At 42.6% G+C, this 19,077-nt stretch overlaps 1 protein-coding gene across 1 annotated transcript; it reads right to left on the bottom strand.

Annotated features, from left to right (window-relative positions):
- Positions 1-653: 653 nt before the first annotated feature.
- Positions 654-18,562, bottom strand: LOC115415812 (hippocampus abundant transcript 1 protein-like). Its single transcript, XM_030129450.1, has 12 exons — positions 18,257-18,562; positions 9,280-9,378; positions 8,579-8,641; positions 5,700-5,827; positions 4,918-5,032; positions 3,657-3,875; positions 2,968-3,081; positions 2,674-2,745; positions 2,117-2,229; positions 1,935-2,032; positions 1,680-1,843; positions 654-1,469 (listed from the first exon to the last, which is right to left on the bottom strand). The coding sequence occupies exons 1-12, from the start codon at positions 18,332-18,334 to the stop codon at positions 1,194-1,196; spliced, it is 1,539 nt and encodes a 512-aa protein (XP_029985310.1). The 5' UTR covers positions 18,335-18,562; the 3' UTR covers positions 654-1,193.
- Between the last annotated feature and the right edge of the window lie 515 nt (positions 18,563-19,077).

The following is a 19,077-nucleotide window of genomic DNA, read 5'->3' as shown; positions in this document are numbered from 1 at the left end:
TTCATTTAATGTTTTATTCTCTCCGAATTAAATGTCATTTCTTTGTAAAGCACTTTGAACGGTGCTCAACTAATACATAATGAATAAAAACAAACATAATTATCATTATGTCAGTTTTACATGGTCATAGTTAATCATCAAAACAGAACTAGAATTATCCAGATGTATGTTCAGTTATCTTCAGGGTTAATTTTCTTCACGACAAATGTGTTTTCTGACGAACATTTTACAGTTCCGGTCGTTGAGAATGTTCGACTGTAGATCTTAGTTTAACGCCAGCCTTTAAATTCATCCATATGATGGTGGGACATTTATTGTAGTCAATATATTAATCTTACTTTTATAATTATTTTGTTTTGTCGTCTGGGTCGGTTTCCCAGTTGTTCTAGTTTACAGATCTGTTGGTGTGGTTTTCCTAAAGTTGGGTCAGAAACGCTGTTGTTCTTTCACCGACACGTGACGGAAACATAGATGTTTTGGAACTGGATCGGATCGGCTTCTGTTTCGGACTCCTGACGTGTTTTTACCACCTCCAGCTCCGATAAAGTGACTGATATCAAATAAAAACTGTGAGACTCCAGGTTGAAACTGAGGCTGATTCGAGGTAGAGAACATGAGGGAAAAGAAAAAAAAAAAAGGAAGAACCAGCGTCGTTTCATCACATTCAGAATCCGTCGACTCGGTGACGAATAAAAACACCAGAAAAACACAGGAAACACCGACGTCAACTGACGAAACGCACAGTATGAGTGTCTGTACAACCATGAATCCAAATAAAAACACTGCATTAAAAACCAGTGAAGGTCCAAATGCCTTCACAAGAAAAAAACAATCCACCATTTAAACCAGAATCCTTCAGATCGATCCTCAAAAATATTCTTTTTCTCTTCAAGTGATTTTTTTTGTGGGTTTTCCCCAGTACTGGCCACGCCCCCTCTCATCAACCCACCCACTTATCAATCTCTTTGCTCCGCCCATTCTTTAAAGAAGCATCCTGATTGGTTGAAGTGGGAGACGCCTCTCAGCTGTGAAGCAAAGGGATGATGTGACTGGTGCTCGTCACTGTCAATCACAGCCTTCTAGCAATCGAAGAACAGTTAGTCCCGCCCCCTTGGAAAAATGAAAACATCCAACTGGTTCTTTGTCATAAAGGTAACACTGGCCCCTCCCTCAGCGGCCTGTCCACCTATCAATCACACGATGCTGTCCTGCAGCAGCGGCTCAAAGTCCTCGTCGCTGGCAGTGGGCGGGGTCTCCTCATCGCTGCCTGGGAGTGGCGTGTTGATGTGAATGCCAGCCAATGAGGACAGAGACTCCTTACTGTCTGGGCGGGGCTTGTCGCTGAGCGACAGCTGAGAGGCGGAGGAAGAGGAGGAGGAGGGTTTCTCTGGAATGAAGAGAGCGACGAGGAAGGCCACGACCACGGTACACGCCCCCAACAGGAAGGGCGGGCCTGGGATGAGCGCCCGCTACGACAGGGACACAAAGGTCAAAGGTCACCACAGGGTTTACACATGGTTCGCCTACAGCGGGTCTGAACACTGAGCCGGGTCCATGGTGGACCTGGATCTGACCGGGGTTAGATCCAGGTCCGACCTGGATTGAACCAGGACTGGACCTGGGTCAGACCCAGATCTGATCCAGATTGGACCCAGGTCTGAGGCGTTCCGGTTCCGTACCTCAGTGGGCCCGTGCAGGGGCAGCGGGTCGATGCTGTACTGGTCCTGGATCGGGTCCATGGTGTTGAGTTCTACGTTGAACAGGAAGAAGACGAAGCCGTAGAGCGCCGGACCCAGACCATTACAGAGACCGCGGATCCCCGTGATCATCCCCTGGACCACACCTGAGGACAGAGGTCAGAGGTCATGCCCATGCGCTGCTGTGTTTACTCATGGGGGAAGGGGGCGGAGCTAAGGGGGCGTGGTTGGACTCACCCTGTTTGTCAGGATCGGCCGACTGCGACACCAGAGCAGAGACTGCTGGGAAGGTGATGGACGACATGGCCGCCACGGCGCCGGCCGCCCACATCATCCTGAAAACACAGAGCGGGCTGTCAGCCAATCAGAACGCAGAACGGCGGTTAGAACGCAAGAACCTGAGGGGGGCGGGTCCTCACCAGGGCTCAGATCCGAAGCCGTACCAGGCCAGCTGGAGGATCTGGAAGCCCAGACCCAGCAGGACCGTGTTCTTATTTCCCAGAGTTCTCATGAGCAGCGTCAGGAACAGCGTCTGACAAGACACAAGGGGGCGTTAGCACACGGGTCTGGGATCGGTTCTGTCTATTTACTGTCCAGTCACTTTAACCAAGAACAAAACCACAAGGACGATGTCAGAGCAGAACATCAGCCCAGTGGTCATGTGACCTGTGGTTCTGGTCTATAAACAGGACGGGGTCACAGGTCTATTGGACCAAACAGGACCATTTACTTGGGTCGGTCTGTGGTTTAAGATCCAGTTTCATGAAGAACTGAGACTGAATCTGAACTGAACTGGATCCATCTGGACTTTATACCCACCAGACCCACAGAACCGCATACTGGACCCACAGAACCACATACCAGGCCCACAGAACCACATACTGGACCCACAGAACCACATACCGGACCCACAGAACCACATAGTTTCAATACGTTACTGCCATTCAGAGCAGGTTCTGGTTCTGGTTGGTTTTACCTGAGCTACGATGGACAGGATTCCAACGACACCGATGAAAACAGCGATGGTTGTCGAGGAGAAATTGATGACCTGAGGAGACAGAGACGGTTAAAGGAAAGGAGACGAGGAGATAAGGACACAGACTCAGACCAGGGTCAGACCCAGACCCAGACTGGGGTCAGACCCAGACCCAGACCAAGGTCAGACTCAGACCCAGACTGGGGTCACACCCAAACCCAGACCTAGACCTAGACCCAGACCCAGACCAGGGTCAGACCCAGACCAGGGTCAGACCCAGAGCGGTGGCCTTACCTGTCTCAGGTAGAGGAAGAAGCTGGAGTACTGTCCGGCCTCGGGCAGGTAGGACAGGAACACAGTGATACAGATGAGCAGGACCGTGGAGTCCTGACCCACCTTCCTCAGAGACTGGAGGACAGAGACAGAGAGACCTGGGTCAGGTCCGGTTCAGGTTCATCCATAGAACCCGTCCTCAGATCAGATCTCTATGTTTACATGATATAGTTCCACTCTTTAAATGGGTTCTGTGCATCACTTGGACCTTTTAAACTGACTGTCCTTGTTTTGTGGTTTATTGTTACTTTATTTAGTGTGAACTTTGCTGAATATTGGGCTTGAACTGATGTGGAACACACTCATAAAGGTCCAAATGATGCACAGAACCCGTTAAAAAGGTCCAAATGATGCACAGAACCCGTTCAGAACTCATTCAACTGATTTTTGTGTCGACGTCAGTGAATATTTCAGATCAACTGTTTGTAGAAAATGTCCAACAGTGACTTTAAATCTAGACGTGACAAATACTTCAATTAAAGGACTGAACTACTGGACACAGGTCAAAGGTCACTGAAGCATTGTCTGGGTAAAGGTCAAAGGTCACTGAAGTGTTGTCTGGGTAAATGTTAAAGGTCACTGTAGCATTGTCTGGGTAAAGGTCAAAGGTCACTGAAGCATTCTCTGGGTAAAGGTCAAAGGTCACTCACAGCGAAGGGGTCGGCCTGCTCCCAGGTGAACGGTGCCCCCCAGGTGTTCAGCCTCATCTTATCTGGCAGCGACTCGGGCACCGCCAGCAGGATGAAGCAGATGTCTGCCAGGGCGATGAGCGTGGCCACCAGGACCACCAGGTTGTCCCCATACCACGCAGACAGGTACGCCCCGATGGCCGGGCTGGTCACCAGGCTGGCAGCGAAGGTGGCAGACACCTGAGGACCACAGAGAACAGCAGCTTAGAACAGTCCAGGAACCACACCTGCAGGGCCCAGGTCCAGGCTCTGGTTGAGGTCCAGGCCTTGGTCCTGATCCAAGCCCTGGTCCTGGTCCTGACCTAAGCCCTGGTACAGACCCAGGTCCTGGTTCTGACCCTGGTCTGGGTCCTGGTTTCTGACCCTGGTCCAGGTCCAGGCCCTAGTCCTGGCGCCTGTACATATACAGTGATCCCTTATTTTTCGCGGTTAATGGGGACCGGCGCCCCCGCGAAAATCGAAAATCCGCGAACTGGAGCCGGAGCCCCCCGAGCCTATCCTAGACCTAGGTACATGTATGTATGTATCTAGAAATAGTATATAAGTACTGCAAATGTAATAATTATGAAATAAATGAGATATATATAAAAGAAAACAATGATTAGTACATGTATACATGCATATATATAGATTGGATACATGTACGTACTGTAAAACATCTGAAAGAAAAGAATGTAGAAAGTAAACAAAACACACACGTGCATATGTACTAACAGCTGATACGTACTCTCTCCTCTCTTCATTCGTGACGCTTATCCATCGTATACGTACACACGAACACACGCACATCTACTCCCAGCTCTGTTTTCCTCTCATACGCACAAGAAACGAATCAGTTCTCTCTCTCTCTCTCTGGTCTCAAGCATCAACACACACAAACACACGTACATGCATGAACTGACATTTCTACACTCTCTCTCTCTCTCTCTCTCTCTCTCTCTCTCTCTCTCTCTCTCTCTCTCTCTCTCTCTCTCTCTCTCTCTCTCTCTCTCTCTCTCTCTCTCTCTCTCTCTCTCTCTCTCTCTCTCTCTCTCTCTCTCTCTCTGGCAGCTGCGGCCTCTCATCTGCTGTGGGGTGGATTTTCGCGGAATTTCCGCGATTTTTTCTTGATTTTTTATTTTTTGATGAATATTTCTGAAAAATCCGCGAATAACTAAAACCGCGGAACTTAAAGCGCGAATTGGCAAGGGATCACTGTACGGGCATGGGGGGCGGGGCTCACCAGGCCGTAGGCGGTGCTCCGCTCCCGTTCCTCGGTCACATCGGCCACGTATGCGAAGATGACGGAAAAGGTGACAGAGAAGGCTCCAGACATGGAGATCATGGCGAAGTACCACCTGGAGGACAGAGGATGTGACATCAGCGAGGGGGCGAAGCCACACTCCTCTGTTGTGCATTGTGTGTTTAAACCTGTTTAATGTGGGTCATGTGACCTTTATCTTTATTTCCTGGTAAATGAACTGGTGTTGGTCTGTGGTTTGTGTTTGTGTTCCGTTTGTTCGGATCAGAGTCGTCGTTTCCTGTCGTTTGGATGCTTTTCTGTAAATCTGTCGTGGTTTGGTCCAGGTTTATTCACATGGACACAGACAGAAAACCACCAGAGGAGACGGAACCGACGGAACCGACCAGTTCACACGCACCATGGGAGTAAACATGGAGGGTTCCACCAATCAGAGCTCAGCACACAGCCCCGCCCACAAGAATGACCAGAATCTGAAAAGGTTGAAGGTCACATGTCCTTTTACTGACTCTGTAAAGGTTAAAGGTCATGTGTCCTTATGTAGACTCTGTAAAGGTTAAAGGTCATGTGACCTTTTATTGACTCTGTAAAGGTTAAAGGTCATGTGTCCTTATGTAGACTCTGTAAAGGTTAAAGGTCATGTGACCTTTTATTGACTCTGTAAAGGTTAAATGTTATGTGTCCTTTTACTGACTGAAGGTTAAGGGTCTGATGTGTGTGCGTGTATGTTTGTGTGTGTGTCATGTGATGGGTCGGGTCGGTACCAGGGGCTGAGTCTCATCAGGGGGATGGGGGCGCAAGTGAAGAAGACGGTGACCAACAGGAAGGAGCGCCGCCCCCACACATCAGACAACGCACCAATCAGAGGAGCCGACATGAAGGACAGCAGCCCCTGAAGGAACAGAACCAACAGAACCGGGTCAGAGGCACTCATGAACAGAACCAGACACAGTTTAAAGACATGACAGAACTACTGGTGAAATAGTTCACCAGTTTAACACTAATACATTATGAACAGATGCACAGACATAAACCCCGCCCCCTTCACCAGCAACCTCAGAGGAATGAGGTCGACAGACATAAACCCCACCCCCCTCTCAAGAATGTCCAACTACAAGAGTTGACAACGTCACAGTTTCAGAACCTTTGATAAATGTCAGTTGCGACACTTCCGTAGACTCCCACTGTAAAAAATGTCAGACCAAATATGGACGTCCTTCCTGGTTCTGGAGGCGGGGTCAATAGTTCCTCCATTCAGTGCTCCACCATCTGAACCAATTCATTCGTATTTGTGCTGATCTACCAACTCCAGCTCTAAGGTGATCAGATATGGTCATCTTTGCACTGGTCCAGTGTATTTCCTGTATTAGTGACATTTCTGTTGTAAATTCTGTTTTATTTGGTCTGTGTTTGCATTTGGATCCATTTACATCTGATCCAACTGTTCTGTTAGATTTTCAGCTGTAGTCCTGTAGTTCCACAGTTGGACTGGTCCAGCTGTTCATAGAACCACTAGAACTACAATGATGGAGGTTCACATGGAACCACTAGAACTACAGTGATGGAGGTTCTAAGGTAAGGGACCGTTAGTCCAAATGTGGTTCTGTGCGTTGGATTGGAGTTGTTCTGTTGAACCTGCTGGTGTTGGCTTCAGTTTGTCAGCTGAGGTCATGTGATCATTAGGACAGTTAGTCGAGCTGAGCTCTGATCAATAAAAGTTCATTCCAGTTCTTATTCATGAGTTAAAGAAGACAAATTTCTGTCGCTGCGTTTGGAAGATCCCACTCATCTTAGAAGAATTCTGTTCAGTTTGAGTTTGATAATGTTGAGTTTTGAATGAGTTTATGGACCGTGCTAATGCTAACATGCTAAGTTACCCTGCATGCTATCCTGTGGTAAATGCCTTATTGTGTGTGTGCTAACGCTAACATGCTAAGTTAGCCTGTATGCTATCCTGTGGTAAATGCCTTATTGTGTGTGTGCTAACGCTAACATGCTAAGTTAGCCTGTATGCTATCCTGTGCTAAATACCTTGTTGTGTGTGTGCTAATGCTAACATGCTAAGTTAGCCTGTATGCTATCCTGTGGTAAATGCCTTATTGTGTGTGTGCTAACGCTAACATGCTAAGTTTGCCTGTATGCTATCCTGTGGTAAATGCTTTATTGTTTGTGTGCTAACACTAGCATGCTAAGTTAGCCTGTATGCTATCCTGTGGTTAATTCCTTATTGTGTGTGTGCTAATGCTAACATGCTAAGTTAGCCTGTATGCTATCCTGTGGTTAATTCCTTATTTTGTGTGTGCTAACGCTAACATGCTAAGTTAGCCTGTATGCTATCCTGTGGTAAATGCTTTATTGTTTGTGTGCTAACGCTAACATGCTAAGTTAGCCTGTATGCTATCCTGTGGTTAATGCCTTATTGTGTGTGTGCTAATGCTAACATTATAAGTTAGCCTGTATGCTATCCTGTGGTTAATGCCTTATTGTGTGTGTGCTAATGCTAACATTATAAGTTAGCCTGTATGCTATCCTGTGGTAAATGCTTTATTGTTTGTGTGCTAACGCTAACATGCTAAGTTAGCCTGTATGCTATCCTGTGGTTAATGCCTTATTGTGTGTGTGCTAATGCTAACATTATAAGTTAGCCTGTATGCTATCCTGTGGTTAATGCCTTATTGTGTGTGTGCTAATGCTAACATTATAAGTTAGCCTGTATGCTATCCTGTGGTAAATGTTTTATTGTTTGTGTGCTAACGCTAACATGCTAAGTTAGCCTGTATGCTATCCTGTGGTTAATGCCTTATTGTGTGTGTGCTAATGCTAACTTATAAGTTAGCCTGTATGCTATCCTGTGGTTAGTGCCTTATTGTGTGTGTGATCAGAGCAGAGCTTGGCAGACACACAGTGTTCACAGATAAACACTGTTTTCTGATTGGACCACCGTCCTCCAATAGGAAAACTCAAATGGTCTGTTGTCTATCTCCGTACCAGTCCAGTCCAATGACAGAATGAATGAACTGGTAAAGTTAGCACCACTCATGGAAATAGCCTATCCAATTTAACACCCACCTTTCAGTTTCCACCGTAAAAAAGTCAGTTTAGTTTGTTTGGAACTGTTCAGACGTACATGAACCATGTGGTCACCAGAGTGGCGCCATCAAAGCGTGTTGTAACTCTCTTTATAAGGCTCTGACCAGTTTGAGAAAAACAAATGGATCAAACATTATTTATGTCCCACTGACTGTGATGTGCCAAAGGGGGCGGGGCTTAATATCTACTGTCACCAACTGACAAACGGCCTTTTGGACGGTCCTGTATTTTCGATATTTAATTCACTGATCATTAAAGTGTACAGAGTACAGACAGACACAGTTCTGCTTCTGGTGAACCTTGGTGCTTTTAGTGAACCGGCTGATGTTCGCACCAGTTTAAATGAAACCAAAGTGGGAGGAACCTAGAATATGACACGCCTACCGATGATGTCACCATTTACCAGGAAGAACCAACTGAATCAAATGTTCCGGTGCTGAACAAGTTTGTTTCTGATGTGAACGCGTCGGCTGGTTCAAACCGAGGTTCAGGGACCAGAACCAGAACTGGACCGACCAGTGACAGCAGAGGGTCATGTGACAGACGACGGTACCTTGACTCCCTGGATGAGGCCGTTCATCAGGAACGTGTGCTGAGGAAACGTTTCATGTAAAACCTGAAAAGACAAAAGACAGCCATGTTACTGTGACTGCACCGGTGCGGTCTAAAGCCTGGACACCAGTGCAGTCTAAAGCCTGGACACTGGGTGTGGTCTAAAGCCTGGACACTGGGTGTGGTCTAAACCCTGGACACCAGTGCCATCTAAAGCCTGGACACCGGTGCAGTCTAAGCCCTGGACACCGGTGCAGTCCAAACCCTGGACACCAGTGCAGTCCAAACCCTGGACAACGGTGCGGTCTAAACCCTGGAAACCATTGCAGTCTAAACCCTGAACACTGGTGCCATCTAAAGCCTGGACACTGGTGCAGTCTAAACTCTGGACACTGGTGCCGTCCAAACCCTGGACAACGGTGCCATTTAAAGCCTGGACACCGGTGCACTCTAAACCCTGGACACCGGTGCCATTCAAACACTGGACATCGGTGCCATCCGAACCCTGGACACTGGTGTTGTCTAAACCCTGGACACTGGTGTCATCTAAAGCCTGAACGCTGGTGTCGTCTAAAGCCTGAACATCGGTGCAGTCTAAAGCCTGAACACCAGTGCAGTCTAAACCTTGAACACCGGTGCAGTCTAAAGCCTGGACACCAGTGTCGTCTAAAGCCTGAACACCGGCCTGTCTGCAGTACTGACCGTGAGCATGGGCGTGGTCAGCAGACCCCAAGCAAAGAACTCCAGGAAGATGACGACCACTGCGTGGTAGACGCTGGGCCGCCCCACGCCCTGCTGCAGCTGTGAACGACAGGAACAACAACAACGCCATCAGGATGCGACACATCAAAGAGTAAAACATCTGGAACAAGAGTCAAACTGAACTGGTTTAATTATTGACCTGACCATCGTAAAACCCCGTTTCACCTTCTATCAAATGTTCTCAAACACAAATAACTGTTCAGCTTCCTCAGGATGAAAAACCTGCCTTTAGACGTAATAATAATGAATGTAATGAAATAGCAAATGAAATAATGAGTGCATGTGTACGGACAGAATCACTGACTGTGAGGAATTCATCTATATTTAATATTAATTTTAACTCTGTAACTGAACCTTTTGGTCACTTTCATTGGTTTCAAGTCTCTGATAATCATTGAAAACTTATTAACCCTCCGGTGTGAGTATATTAAACACACTTTAACCCTCTGGTGTCCAGGTGAGTATATTAAACACACTTTAACCCTCTGCTGTCCAGGTGAGTATATTAAACACACTTTAACCCTCTGGTGTCCAGGTGAGTATATTAAACACACTTAACCCTCTGCTGTCCAGGTGAGTATATTAAACACACTTTAACCCTCTGCTGTCCAGGTGAGTATATTAAACACACTTTAACCCTCTGCTGTCCAGGTGAGTATTATAAACACACTTTAACCCTGTGCTGTCCAGGTGAGTATATTAAACACACTTTAACCCTCCGGTGTCCAGGTGAGTATATTAAACACACTTTAACCCTCCGGTGTCCAGGTAAGTATATTAAACACACTTTAACCCTCTGGTGTCCAGGTGAGTATATTAAACACACTTTAACCCTCTGGTGTCCAGGTGAGTATATTAAACACACTTTAACCCTCTGGTGTCCAGGTAAGTATATTAAACACACTTTAACCCTCTGGTGTCCAGGTGAGTATATTAAACACACTTTAACCCTCCGGTGTCCAGGTGAGTATATTAAACACACTTTAACCCTCTGCTGTCCAGGTGAGTATATTAAACACACTTCCTGTTCTTAAAGATCAGATTATCTGAATTCAACAGTTGTTCATTTGTGTCTGATTTGTTTAAATTCTGATCCATCCACTACATCCATCCCATAATAAACTGTTAAATTCCTATACTAACATCCTTCGACCAAGTGAGCAAAAATACACACTGACACATTTAACATTTGCCCAAAAATAATGAGAATATGACCCAGAGTTGGAGTGAATCACTGACAGATGACAGGATGAAACTACATCTGTGTAAGATAATGAAATGTTTCAGGTTTTTTTTGTGTCCAATAACAAACCTGTCATTTAAAGAGTTAAAATACATCAGTTATTGAGTATTTGGTATTTTTGTTTATGGCTCAAGTTGATGAAATACATGTTTGTTTGTTTTTTGTAAGTTAAAAACAAACTGTATAAAACCATTGTGACGCTGGTACTCCTCTGTGCATATTATGGGCTGTAGGCGATTGATTAACCCAGTGGTTTCCATCCTTTTTTTACTCCTGACTCCATTTTAACATCACAATTTCTGGCAACCCCAGACATTCAAAACAGAGACATTTTAATTTGCTAAAATTAATTTGTTTTTGATCACGTAATAGTTTGCTATACTATGCTGCAAATAAATGTTAATTTTACACATTTAGGCTATATAATGTAAATTTTTATTAGTAAGTTTTAATTTTTTAAATTTGTTTTATCAATGACTATAAATCTCAGGCGATCCCATTTGAATTCCAGGCGATCCTACGTTGGGTCCAGACCCTAAGGTTAAAAAACACAGCATTAACTGTTCCCAGTCTCCTTTTTCAGTTGTGTGGTACAGTCTGTTCTTTCTCAAAACTGATCAAATGTTGCAGCACAAACATGTGAAACCAGTGTTCAAAGGGTTAAACTGTAAATGAGGAGGACAGAGGGTCTTATTTAGAGGTTCACCTGGGGTCTGGATCCATCAGCAGCACCAAGGTTTGCACTGGAATAACGTCGATCCTTTTACAGTGAAACCTTGCCACTTTAGTAAATGGGTTTTTTTTTGTCTTTTTTTTAAATCAATTACTAGAAATTTCAGGCGGTCCCATTTGAATTCCAGGCGACCCCACGTGGGGTCCCGACCCCAAGGTTGAAAAACACTGGATTAATCCAATCAAAATAATCAGAAGGAAAATAAAACACACAAATGTGTTTAGAGGTCACTGTTCCCAACATTCAAACTGATTTAGTGCATTTTACAACATGAGAACAGGGTGTGTTTGAAGGCTGAAGCCGCTGTGGAACATATGCTGGTTTATTAGAGGAGTGTGAGTCACAGATGAGCGTCCAGGAAATAGACGGGTCCCGTTCCAGCGCCTGGATGATCCACTGACACAGATTCAGACCTGAACTCATTTCTATCTTTACTCGTTCTTCTGACACACATTGAAACCCAGACGACGTCCTCATAACCAGAGTCGCATTAGCAAAACACCTCCATTACCCACAATGCACGTCTGTGACACCTGAGAACAGAGGGATACACTTTGACAGCCGACACCGAAGGAAACACGACAGATTAAAGCCTCAAACGTCCACAGCTGTGAATGTGTTCCAACGACACCATCATCTACATTTAACCCAAAGTTCATTCATCAGACACTGTTACACCATCCTCTACATTCTGACGTTTTGTCAGTTTAAATCCTGTATTTCCTATATTTAATTTATTGATCGTGCGGATGTTCATTAAAGCTCAGAGTTCATTCAAAGGTTATTTTATTAAAACACAGAAAACTGAAGAAAACTGAACATAACACCAGTGTCGACAACCATATTTTGTTCATTTTTATTCATTATATTTGTTTTTTGTTGCCTATTTTATTATGTTTACTTCAATTTTGTTCAGTTTGTGGCTTATTCTGTTGTTGTTGTTTTTTTGTTTTTTTTTATTTTCAATTCATTTTGTTAATTTTATTGATTACTTTGGCTGTTTTTGTTGATTTCATTACTTACTTATTCCATGTTGTTTTATTTTGTATGTATTATCGTTCATTTTAGTTCATTATGTTATTTAGGATTTTGTAAATTTTTGTATTTGTTTTTGTTCATTTTATTTATTTGTTAAAACCAAATGTCCGTTGTCATTTATTATTCTACATGGGTTTTACTGGTGAATCTGTGAATTTACTCTGAGCTTTAATGAACATCTACACGATCAATAAATTAAATATCGGAAAATGGACATGCGTGGTTTACATTAATATATATATATATATATACATATACATACATATGTATATATATATTTATATATATACAGGGTGGGGAAGCAAAATGTACAATATTTTGAGGCAGTGATTCAAAGACAGTGTATGACCAATTAGTTTATTGAAAGTCATGAGAATTTATTTGCCACAAGAAAATGTCCATAATAGAAAATGTTTTTATTCTATGTGTCCTCCTTCTTTCTCAATAACTGCCTTCACACGCTTCCTGAAACTTGCGCAAGTGTTCCTCAAATATTCGGGTGACAACTTCTCCCATTCTTCTTTAATAGTATCTTTAAGAAAGTCCACATTGCTGTGTGATGTTCTATTGGTAGCATGTTCTAAAACGCCCCAAATAGCAGAATCCAGAGGGTTTAGATCTGGGCTAGAAGGTGGACATAAACATGATTCCCAAAAATTGCTAAAGTTGGATTTGCACAAATCTTGTATTTTTCTAGCTGTGTGGGCTGGAGCACCATCCTGTGTCCATACATAATTTCCATCTGGGTAGTTTGCTTTAAGCCATGGCAGTACCTGGTATCTGGATGGATTTGGTTGGATCCTTTAGGATTTTGGATTTGAGAGCTTTAATAAAAGCTTTGGTACGTTTTTTGTTGCTTCCTCCACTTCCAGACTTTCTGGTAATAGTTTTGCTCATAGTCATTCTCTTCTTTCCATTATAAACAGTCTTTATGGACACTCCAACTATTTTGGAAATCTCCTTTGGTGTGACGAGTGCATTCAGCAAATCACACACTCTTTGACGTTTGCTTTCCTGATTACTCATATGGGCAAAAGTCTCTGAAAAGGTATGGATAATAGTGTTAGGTATGATTATGACATCAATATATGTTTGGGTTCAAAACAACTGACGTAGTGCCTGCTGAGAAAAAACAACTATATGTTCAGTGTACATTTGGCTTCCCCACCCTGTATATATATATATATATATATATATATATATATATATATATATATATATGTTTATTTATTTATTTATTTATTTATTTATTTATACAGTACAGGCCAAAAGTTTGGACACACCTTCTCATTCTTTGCATTTTCTTTATTTTCATGACTATTTTCATTGTAGATTCTCACTGAAGGCATCAAAACTATGAATGAACACATGTGGAATTATGTACTTAACAAAAAAGTGTGAAATAACTGAAAACATCTCTTATATTCTAGTTTCTTCAAAGTATCCACCCTTAGCTCTGATGACTGTTCTGCACACTCTTGCCATTCTCTTGATGAGCTTCCAGAGGTAGTCACCTGAAATGGTTTCCTAACAGTCTTGAAGAAGTTCCCACAGATGCTTAGCACTTGTTGGCCCTTTTGCCTTCACTCTGCGGTCCAGCTCACCCCAAACCATCTCGACTGGGTTCAGGTCCGGTGACTGTGGAGGCCAGGTCATCTGGCGCAGCACTCCATCACTCTCCTTCTTGGTCAAATATCCCTCACACAGCCTGGAGGTGTGTTTGGGGTCATTGTCCTGTTGAAACATAAATGATGGTCCAACTAAACGCAGACCGGATGGAATGGCATGTCACTTCAGGATGCTGTGGTAGCCATGCTGATTCAGGTTGCCTTCAATCTTGAATAAATCCCCAACAGCGTCACCAGCAAAGCACCCCCACACCATCACACCTCCCCCTCCATGCTTCACGGTGGGAACCAGGCATGTAGCATCCATCCGTTCACCTTTTCTGCGTCGCACAAAGACACGGCGGTTGGATCCAAAGATCTGAAATTTGGACTCATCAGACCAAAGCACAGATTTCCACTGGTCTAATGTCCATTCCTTGGGTTTCTTGGCCCAAATAAATCTCTTGTGTTTGTTGCCTCTCCTGAGCAGTGGTTTCCTAGCAGCTGTTTGACCATGAAGGCCTGATTCACGCAGTCTCCTCTTAACAGTTGTTGTAGAGATGTGTCTGCTGCTAGAGCTCTGTGTGGTATTCATCTGGTCTCTAATCTGAGCTGCTGTTAATTTGCGATTTCTGAGGCTGGTGACTCAGATGAACTTATCTTCAGCATCAGAGGTGACTCTTGGTCTTCCTTTCCTGGGGCGGTCCTCATGTGAGCCAGTTTCGTTGGAGCGCTTGATGGTTTTTGCGACTGCACTTGGGGACACATTCAAAGTTTTTGAAATTTTCTAGACTGACTGACCTTCATTTCTTAAAGTAATGATGGCCACTCGTTTGTCTTTACTTAGCTGATTGGTTCTCGCCATAATATGCATTCTAACAGTTGTCCAATAGGGCTGTCAGCTGTGCATCAACCTGACTTCTGCACAACACAACTGATGGTCCCAACCCCATCAATAAGGCAAGAAATTCCACTAAGTAACCCTGACAAGGCACAGCTATGAAGTGGAAACCATTTCAGGTGACTACCTCTGGAAGCTCATCAAGAGAATGCCAAGAGTGTGCAAGGCAGTCATCAGAGCTAAGGGTGGATACTTTGAAGAAACTAGAATATAAGAGATGTTTTCAGTTATTTCACACTTTTTTGTTAAGTACATAATTCCACATGTGTTCATTCATAGTTTTGATGCCTTCAGTGAGAATCTACAATGAAAATAGTCATGAAAATAAAGAAAATGCGAAGAATGAGAAGGTGTGTCCAAACTTTTGGCCTGTACTGTACATACATATATATGTGTGTGTTTGTGTGTGTGTATATATATACACACACACACACACAGTAACGAAATAAACCAAATGAATAAAAAATAAACACAATTCTAAATAATTTGAAAAATGAGCAAAAAAAAGATTAAAATGAAATAATTTTTTTAATACGCAACAAAATAAACAAACTCAGTCAAAGTCATCTATTACATGAACAAAAACCAATAAAATGAACAAAAATTAATTATAAAAATTATAAAATACAAAAAAGCATGGAGAAAATCCATTGCAAAATGAACAAAAAACAGCCAAAGTAATCAATAAAATTAATAAAATGACTTTTAAAAAATTCATTTATCAGACACTGTTACACCATCCTCTACATTCTGCCATTTTTTTCAGTTTAAATCCTGTATTTCCTTTATTTAATTTATTGATTGTGCAGATGTTCATTAAAGCTCAGAGTTCATTCAAAGGTTATTTTATTAACACACAGAAAACTGAAGAAAAAGATACTATAACGGTCAAATCGATCATTAACTGAATACAAAACCAGTGTCTACAACCATATTTTGTTCATTTTTAGTCATTATATTTGTTTTTTGTTGCATATTTTATTATTTTTTCTTCTTCAATTTTGTTCAGTTTGTGGCTTATTTTGTTGTTGTTTATGATTTTTTCATGTTCTAAATTCACTTTGTTAATTTTATTGATTACTTTTGTTCATTTTGCTGTGGATTTTCTACATGCTACTTTGTATTTTATAATCTTTTAAATTAATTTTTGTTCATTTCATTTGTTTTTGTTCATGTAATTGATGACTTTGGCTGTGTTTATTTTGTTGCTTATTTAAATTTTTTAAATTCATTTTAGTCTTTTTTTGCTCCTTTTTCCCATTATTTAGAATTGTGTTTACTTTTATTCATTTGGTTTATTTCGTTACTATATATATGTGTATACATAAATGTAAACCAAGCATGTCCATTTTCCAATATTTAATTTATTGATCTTGTAGATGTTTATTAAAGCTCAGAGTTAATTCACAGATTCATCAGTAAAACCCATGTAGAATAATAAATGACAGCGGACATTTGGTTTATAACAAATAAATAAAATGAACAAAAAGAAATACAGAAATTTTCAAAATCCTAAATAACATAATGAACCAAAATGAACGATAATACGTACAAAATAAACAACATCGAGTAAATAAGTGATGAAATCAACAAAAACAGCCAAAGTAATCAATAAAATTAACCAGAGCTGAAACGATTAATCGACTCGAAGTGATCAAAAAAAACCCTAAATCATTCAACCACAATTCTCCTGAATCAAAGCTTTGTTTCCTTCATTTTTCTGCTGTTGAACATTGGTTCCACTGTTGTGTTTCACATGGACGCTTATTGTGACGCACAAAGAAGCTTCAATTCAGGAAAACTGCAATAGAATATTTCCCTTCAATCAATCTGAGTCGATTAATCAAATGGGGAATTTTTGCATTTGCTTCAAACACCTAATCAATCAATCGTTTCAGCTCTAAAATTAACAAAATTAATTGAAAATAAAAAAAATTAGCAACATCAAAATAAGCCACAAACTGAACAAAATTGAGGAAAAAAAATACCTGTAATTAAATTGGCAATAAAAACAAATAAAATGAATAAAAAAATGAACAAAATATGGTTGTAGACACAGGTTTTATATTCAATTAATGATCGATTTGATTGAAAACATCCCTTTTTCTTCAGTTTTCTGTGTTTTGATAAAATAACCTCTGACTTTACTCTGAGCTTTAATGAACCTCTGCATCAGGGGTATCAAACTCATTTTTGTTCAGGGGCCACATTCAGCTAAATTTGATCTGAAATGGGCTGCGCCAGTAAAATAATAACATGATAATATATAAATAATGCAACTCCAAAATGTTCCTCCATGTTTTATTGTGAAAAAAAATTAATTAAACTATGAAAATGTTTGCATCTACAAACTATCCTTTCAAACAATGTGAATAACATGAACAAACTGAAAAAATAAGTGTACTTTTAACCATATTCTGCTTCAGTTTATCATTTCCACATGTTCATTATAACTTACAGATCACAGCGGGTCTACAAATACACACAACATTTAATAACAGACAGAATATTGTTAAAATTGTACTTCTCTTAAAACATTTCAGGTTTTTCACATTTTTTGTAAAATTATACTGTGTTTTAATGTAAATACATGAAAATATTTACATTTACAATGAGAGAAATTTGGAGTTGTGAGTATTTATAGGTTATTATGATCGTATTTTACTGGTCTGACCCACTTGAGATTGAATTAGTCCGGATGAAGAAACTTAATTAAAAGGATTGTTCATATCTTAGTGTCATTTTTACATTTCACACCTTCAACCCAAGGGACAGACTGGACCCTTTAGCGGGCCGGATTTGGGCCCCGGGCCACATGTTTGACACCTGTGATCTACACGAACCATGAATTAAATACAGAAAAGACAGGATTTAAACTGAAAAATGGAAAATACAGAAGAAAATAGTAGAATACATGGAGAGAAATGACCTGATAAAGACAAGAAAAACCATTTGGAAGGGGTGAGAAAATATGGTTTTGGATCTTTTAGAGTTAAAGATGTTAAAGATGAACATAGAACTGTGTGTGTGTGTGTGTGTGTTGATGCTGGTTGTTAAAATGGAGTCTGTCTCAGTGGATTCAGGTTATGTAACAGATAATGGATCCGTCCAGACCCCCCCCCCCCTCTTCACTAAGCCACATTAAACACATTCGGCCATTTTGGACTCTTCTTCTTCTTCATCTGTCACATTTAAAACACAAACAGCTATGACGTCATCTCTGCCCCTCCGGTCCGGCTCCGTTTCACCGAACCACCGAACCCGTCCTCCAGTGAAACGGCCGCGGCTCCAGCTGACGTTAAGCCCCCGGTACCTGGGAACAGGTGCCGTGTGTGTGTGTGGGGGGGGGTCATTAAAGCCGAACCGGAGGATAAAATGGCGCCGGCAGAACTCACCCCAGCTCCGTCCTTCATGATGATCTTCTTGACCAGAACCACCCGGCCCGGTCCGGCTGACGGCGGCTCCCCGGACATGTCCTCACACCGGCCCCGGCTCACGAAGCATCCATGGCGGGTGGAGATCCGCCGTTCGGCCGGTGCTGCTTCCAGGGTTCGTCCTGCTGTAGCCCCGGACAGGCTAACCCCGAACCGACAGACACACGGGCGAGTCCCACACGGTCCAGTCCCGGTAAATACGATCCGGTCCGTCCGTCCGAGCTCCGACCGCAACACCGACGGCGGAAAGTCACACCGAACAACCGGGGATGGGGGCTTCCGGTCCGGGGACGCGTTTCAAAATAAGAGCCGAGTATGAGCCCGAGTGAAAGGGAGGAAATGAGTCCAGAGGAAGAGGATTTCCACTCCAACAGGTCCAGGTGCACACCTGCCAAGTTCTGGGTCTGAAAAGAAGGGACGTTTTGGGTGCCCACAGCGAGCCGTCCCACCGCCCCAACCAAGCACAGTGTCCTTTACATTTGGACACGGATGGACACGGATGGACACGGATGGAAACGGATGGAAACGGATGGACACGGATGGACACAGATGGAAACGGATGGACACAGATGGACACGGATGGACACGGATGGACACGGATGGAAACGGATGGACACGGATGGAAACGGATGGACACGGATGGACACAGATGGAAACGGATGGACACAGATGGACACGGATGGACACAGATGGACACAGATGGAAACGGATGGACACGGATGGACACGGATGGAAACGGATGGACACGGATGGACAAGAACTCCAAAACACTAGTGATGGGA

This window comes from Sphaeramia orbicularis, unplaced genomic scaffold, assembly GCF_902148855.1.
Source record: "Sphaeramia orbicularis unplaced genomic scaffold, fSphaOr1.1, whole genome shotgun sequence".
Lineage (NCBI taxonomy): Eukaryota > Metazoa > Chordata > Actinopteri > Kurtiformes > Apogonidae > Sphaeramia > Sphaeramia orbicularis.
Note: the sequence above shows the minus strand (reverse complement) of the source record. Positions and strands in the feature narration are given on the sequence as shown.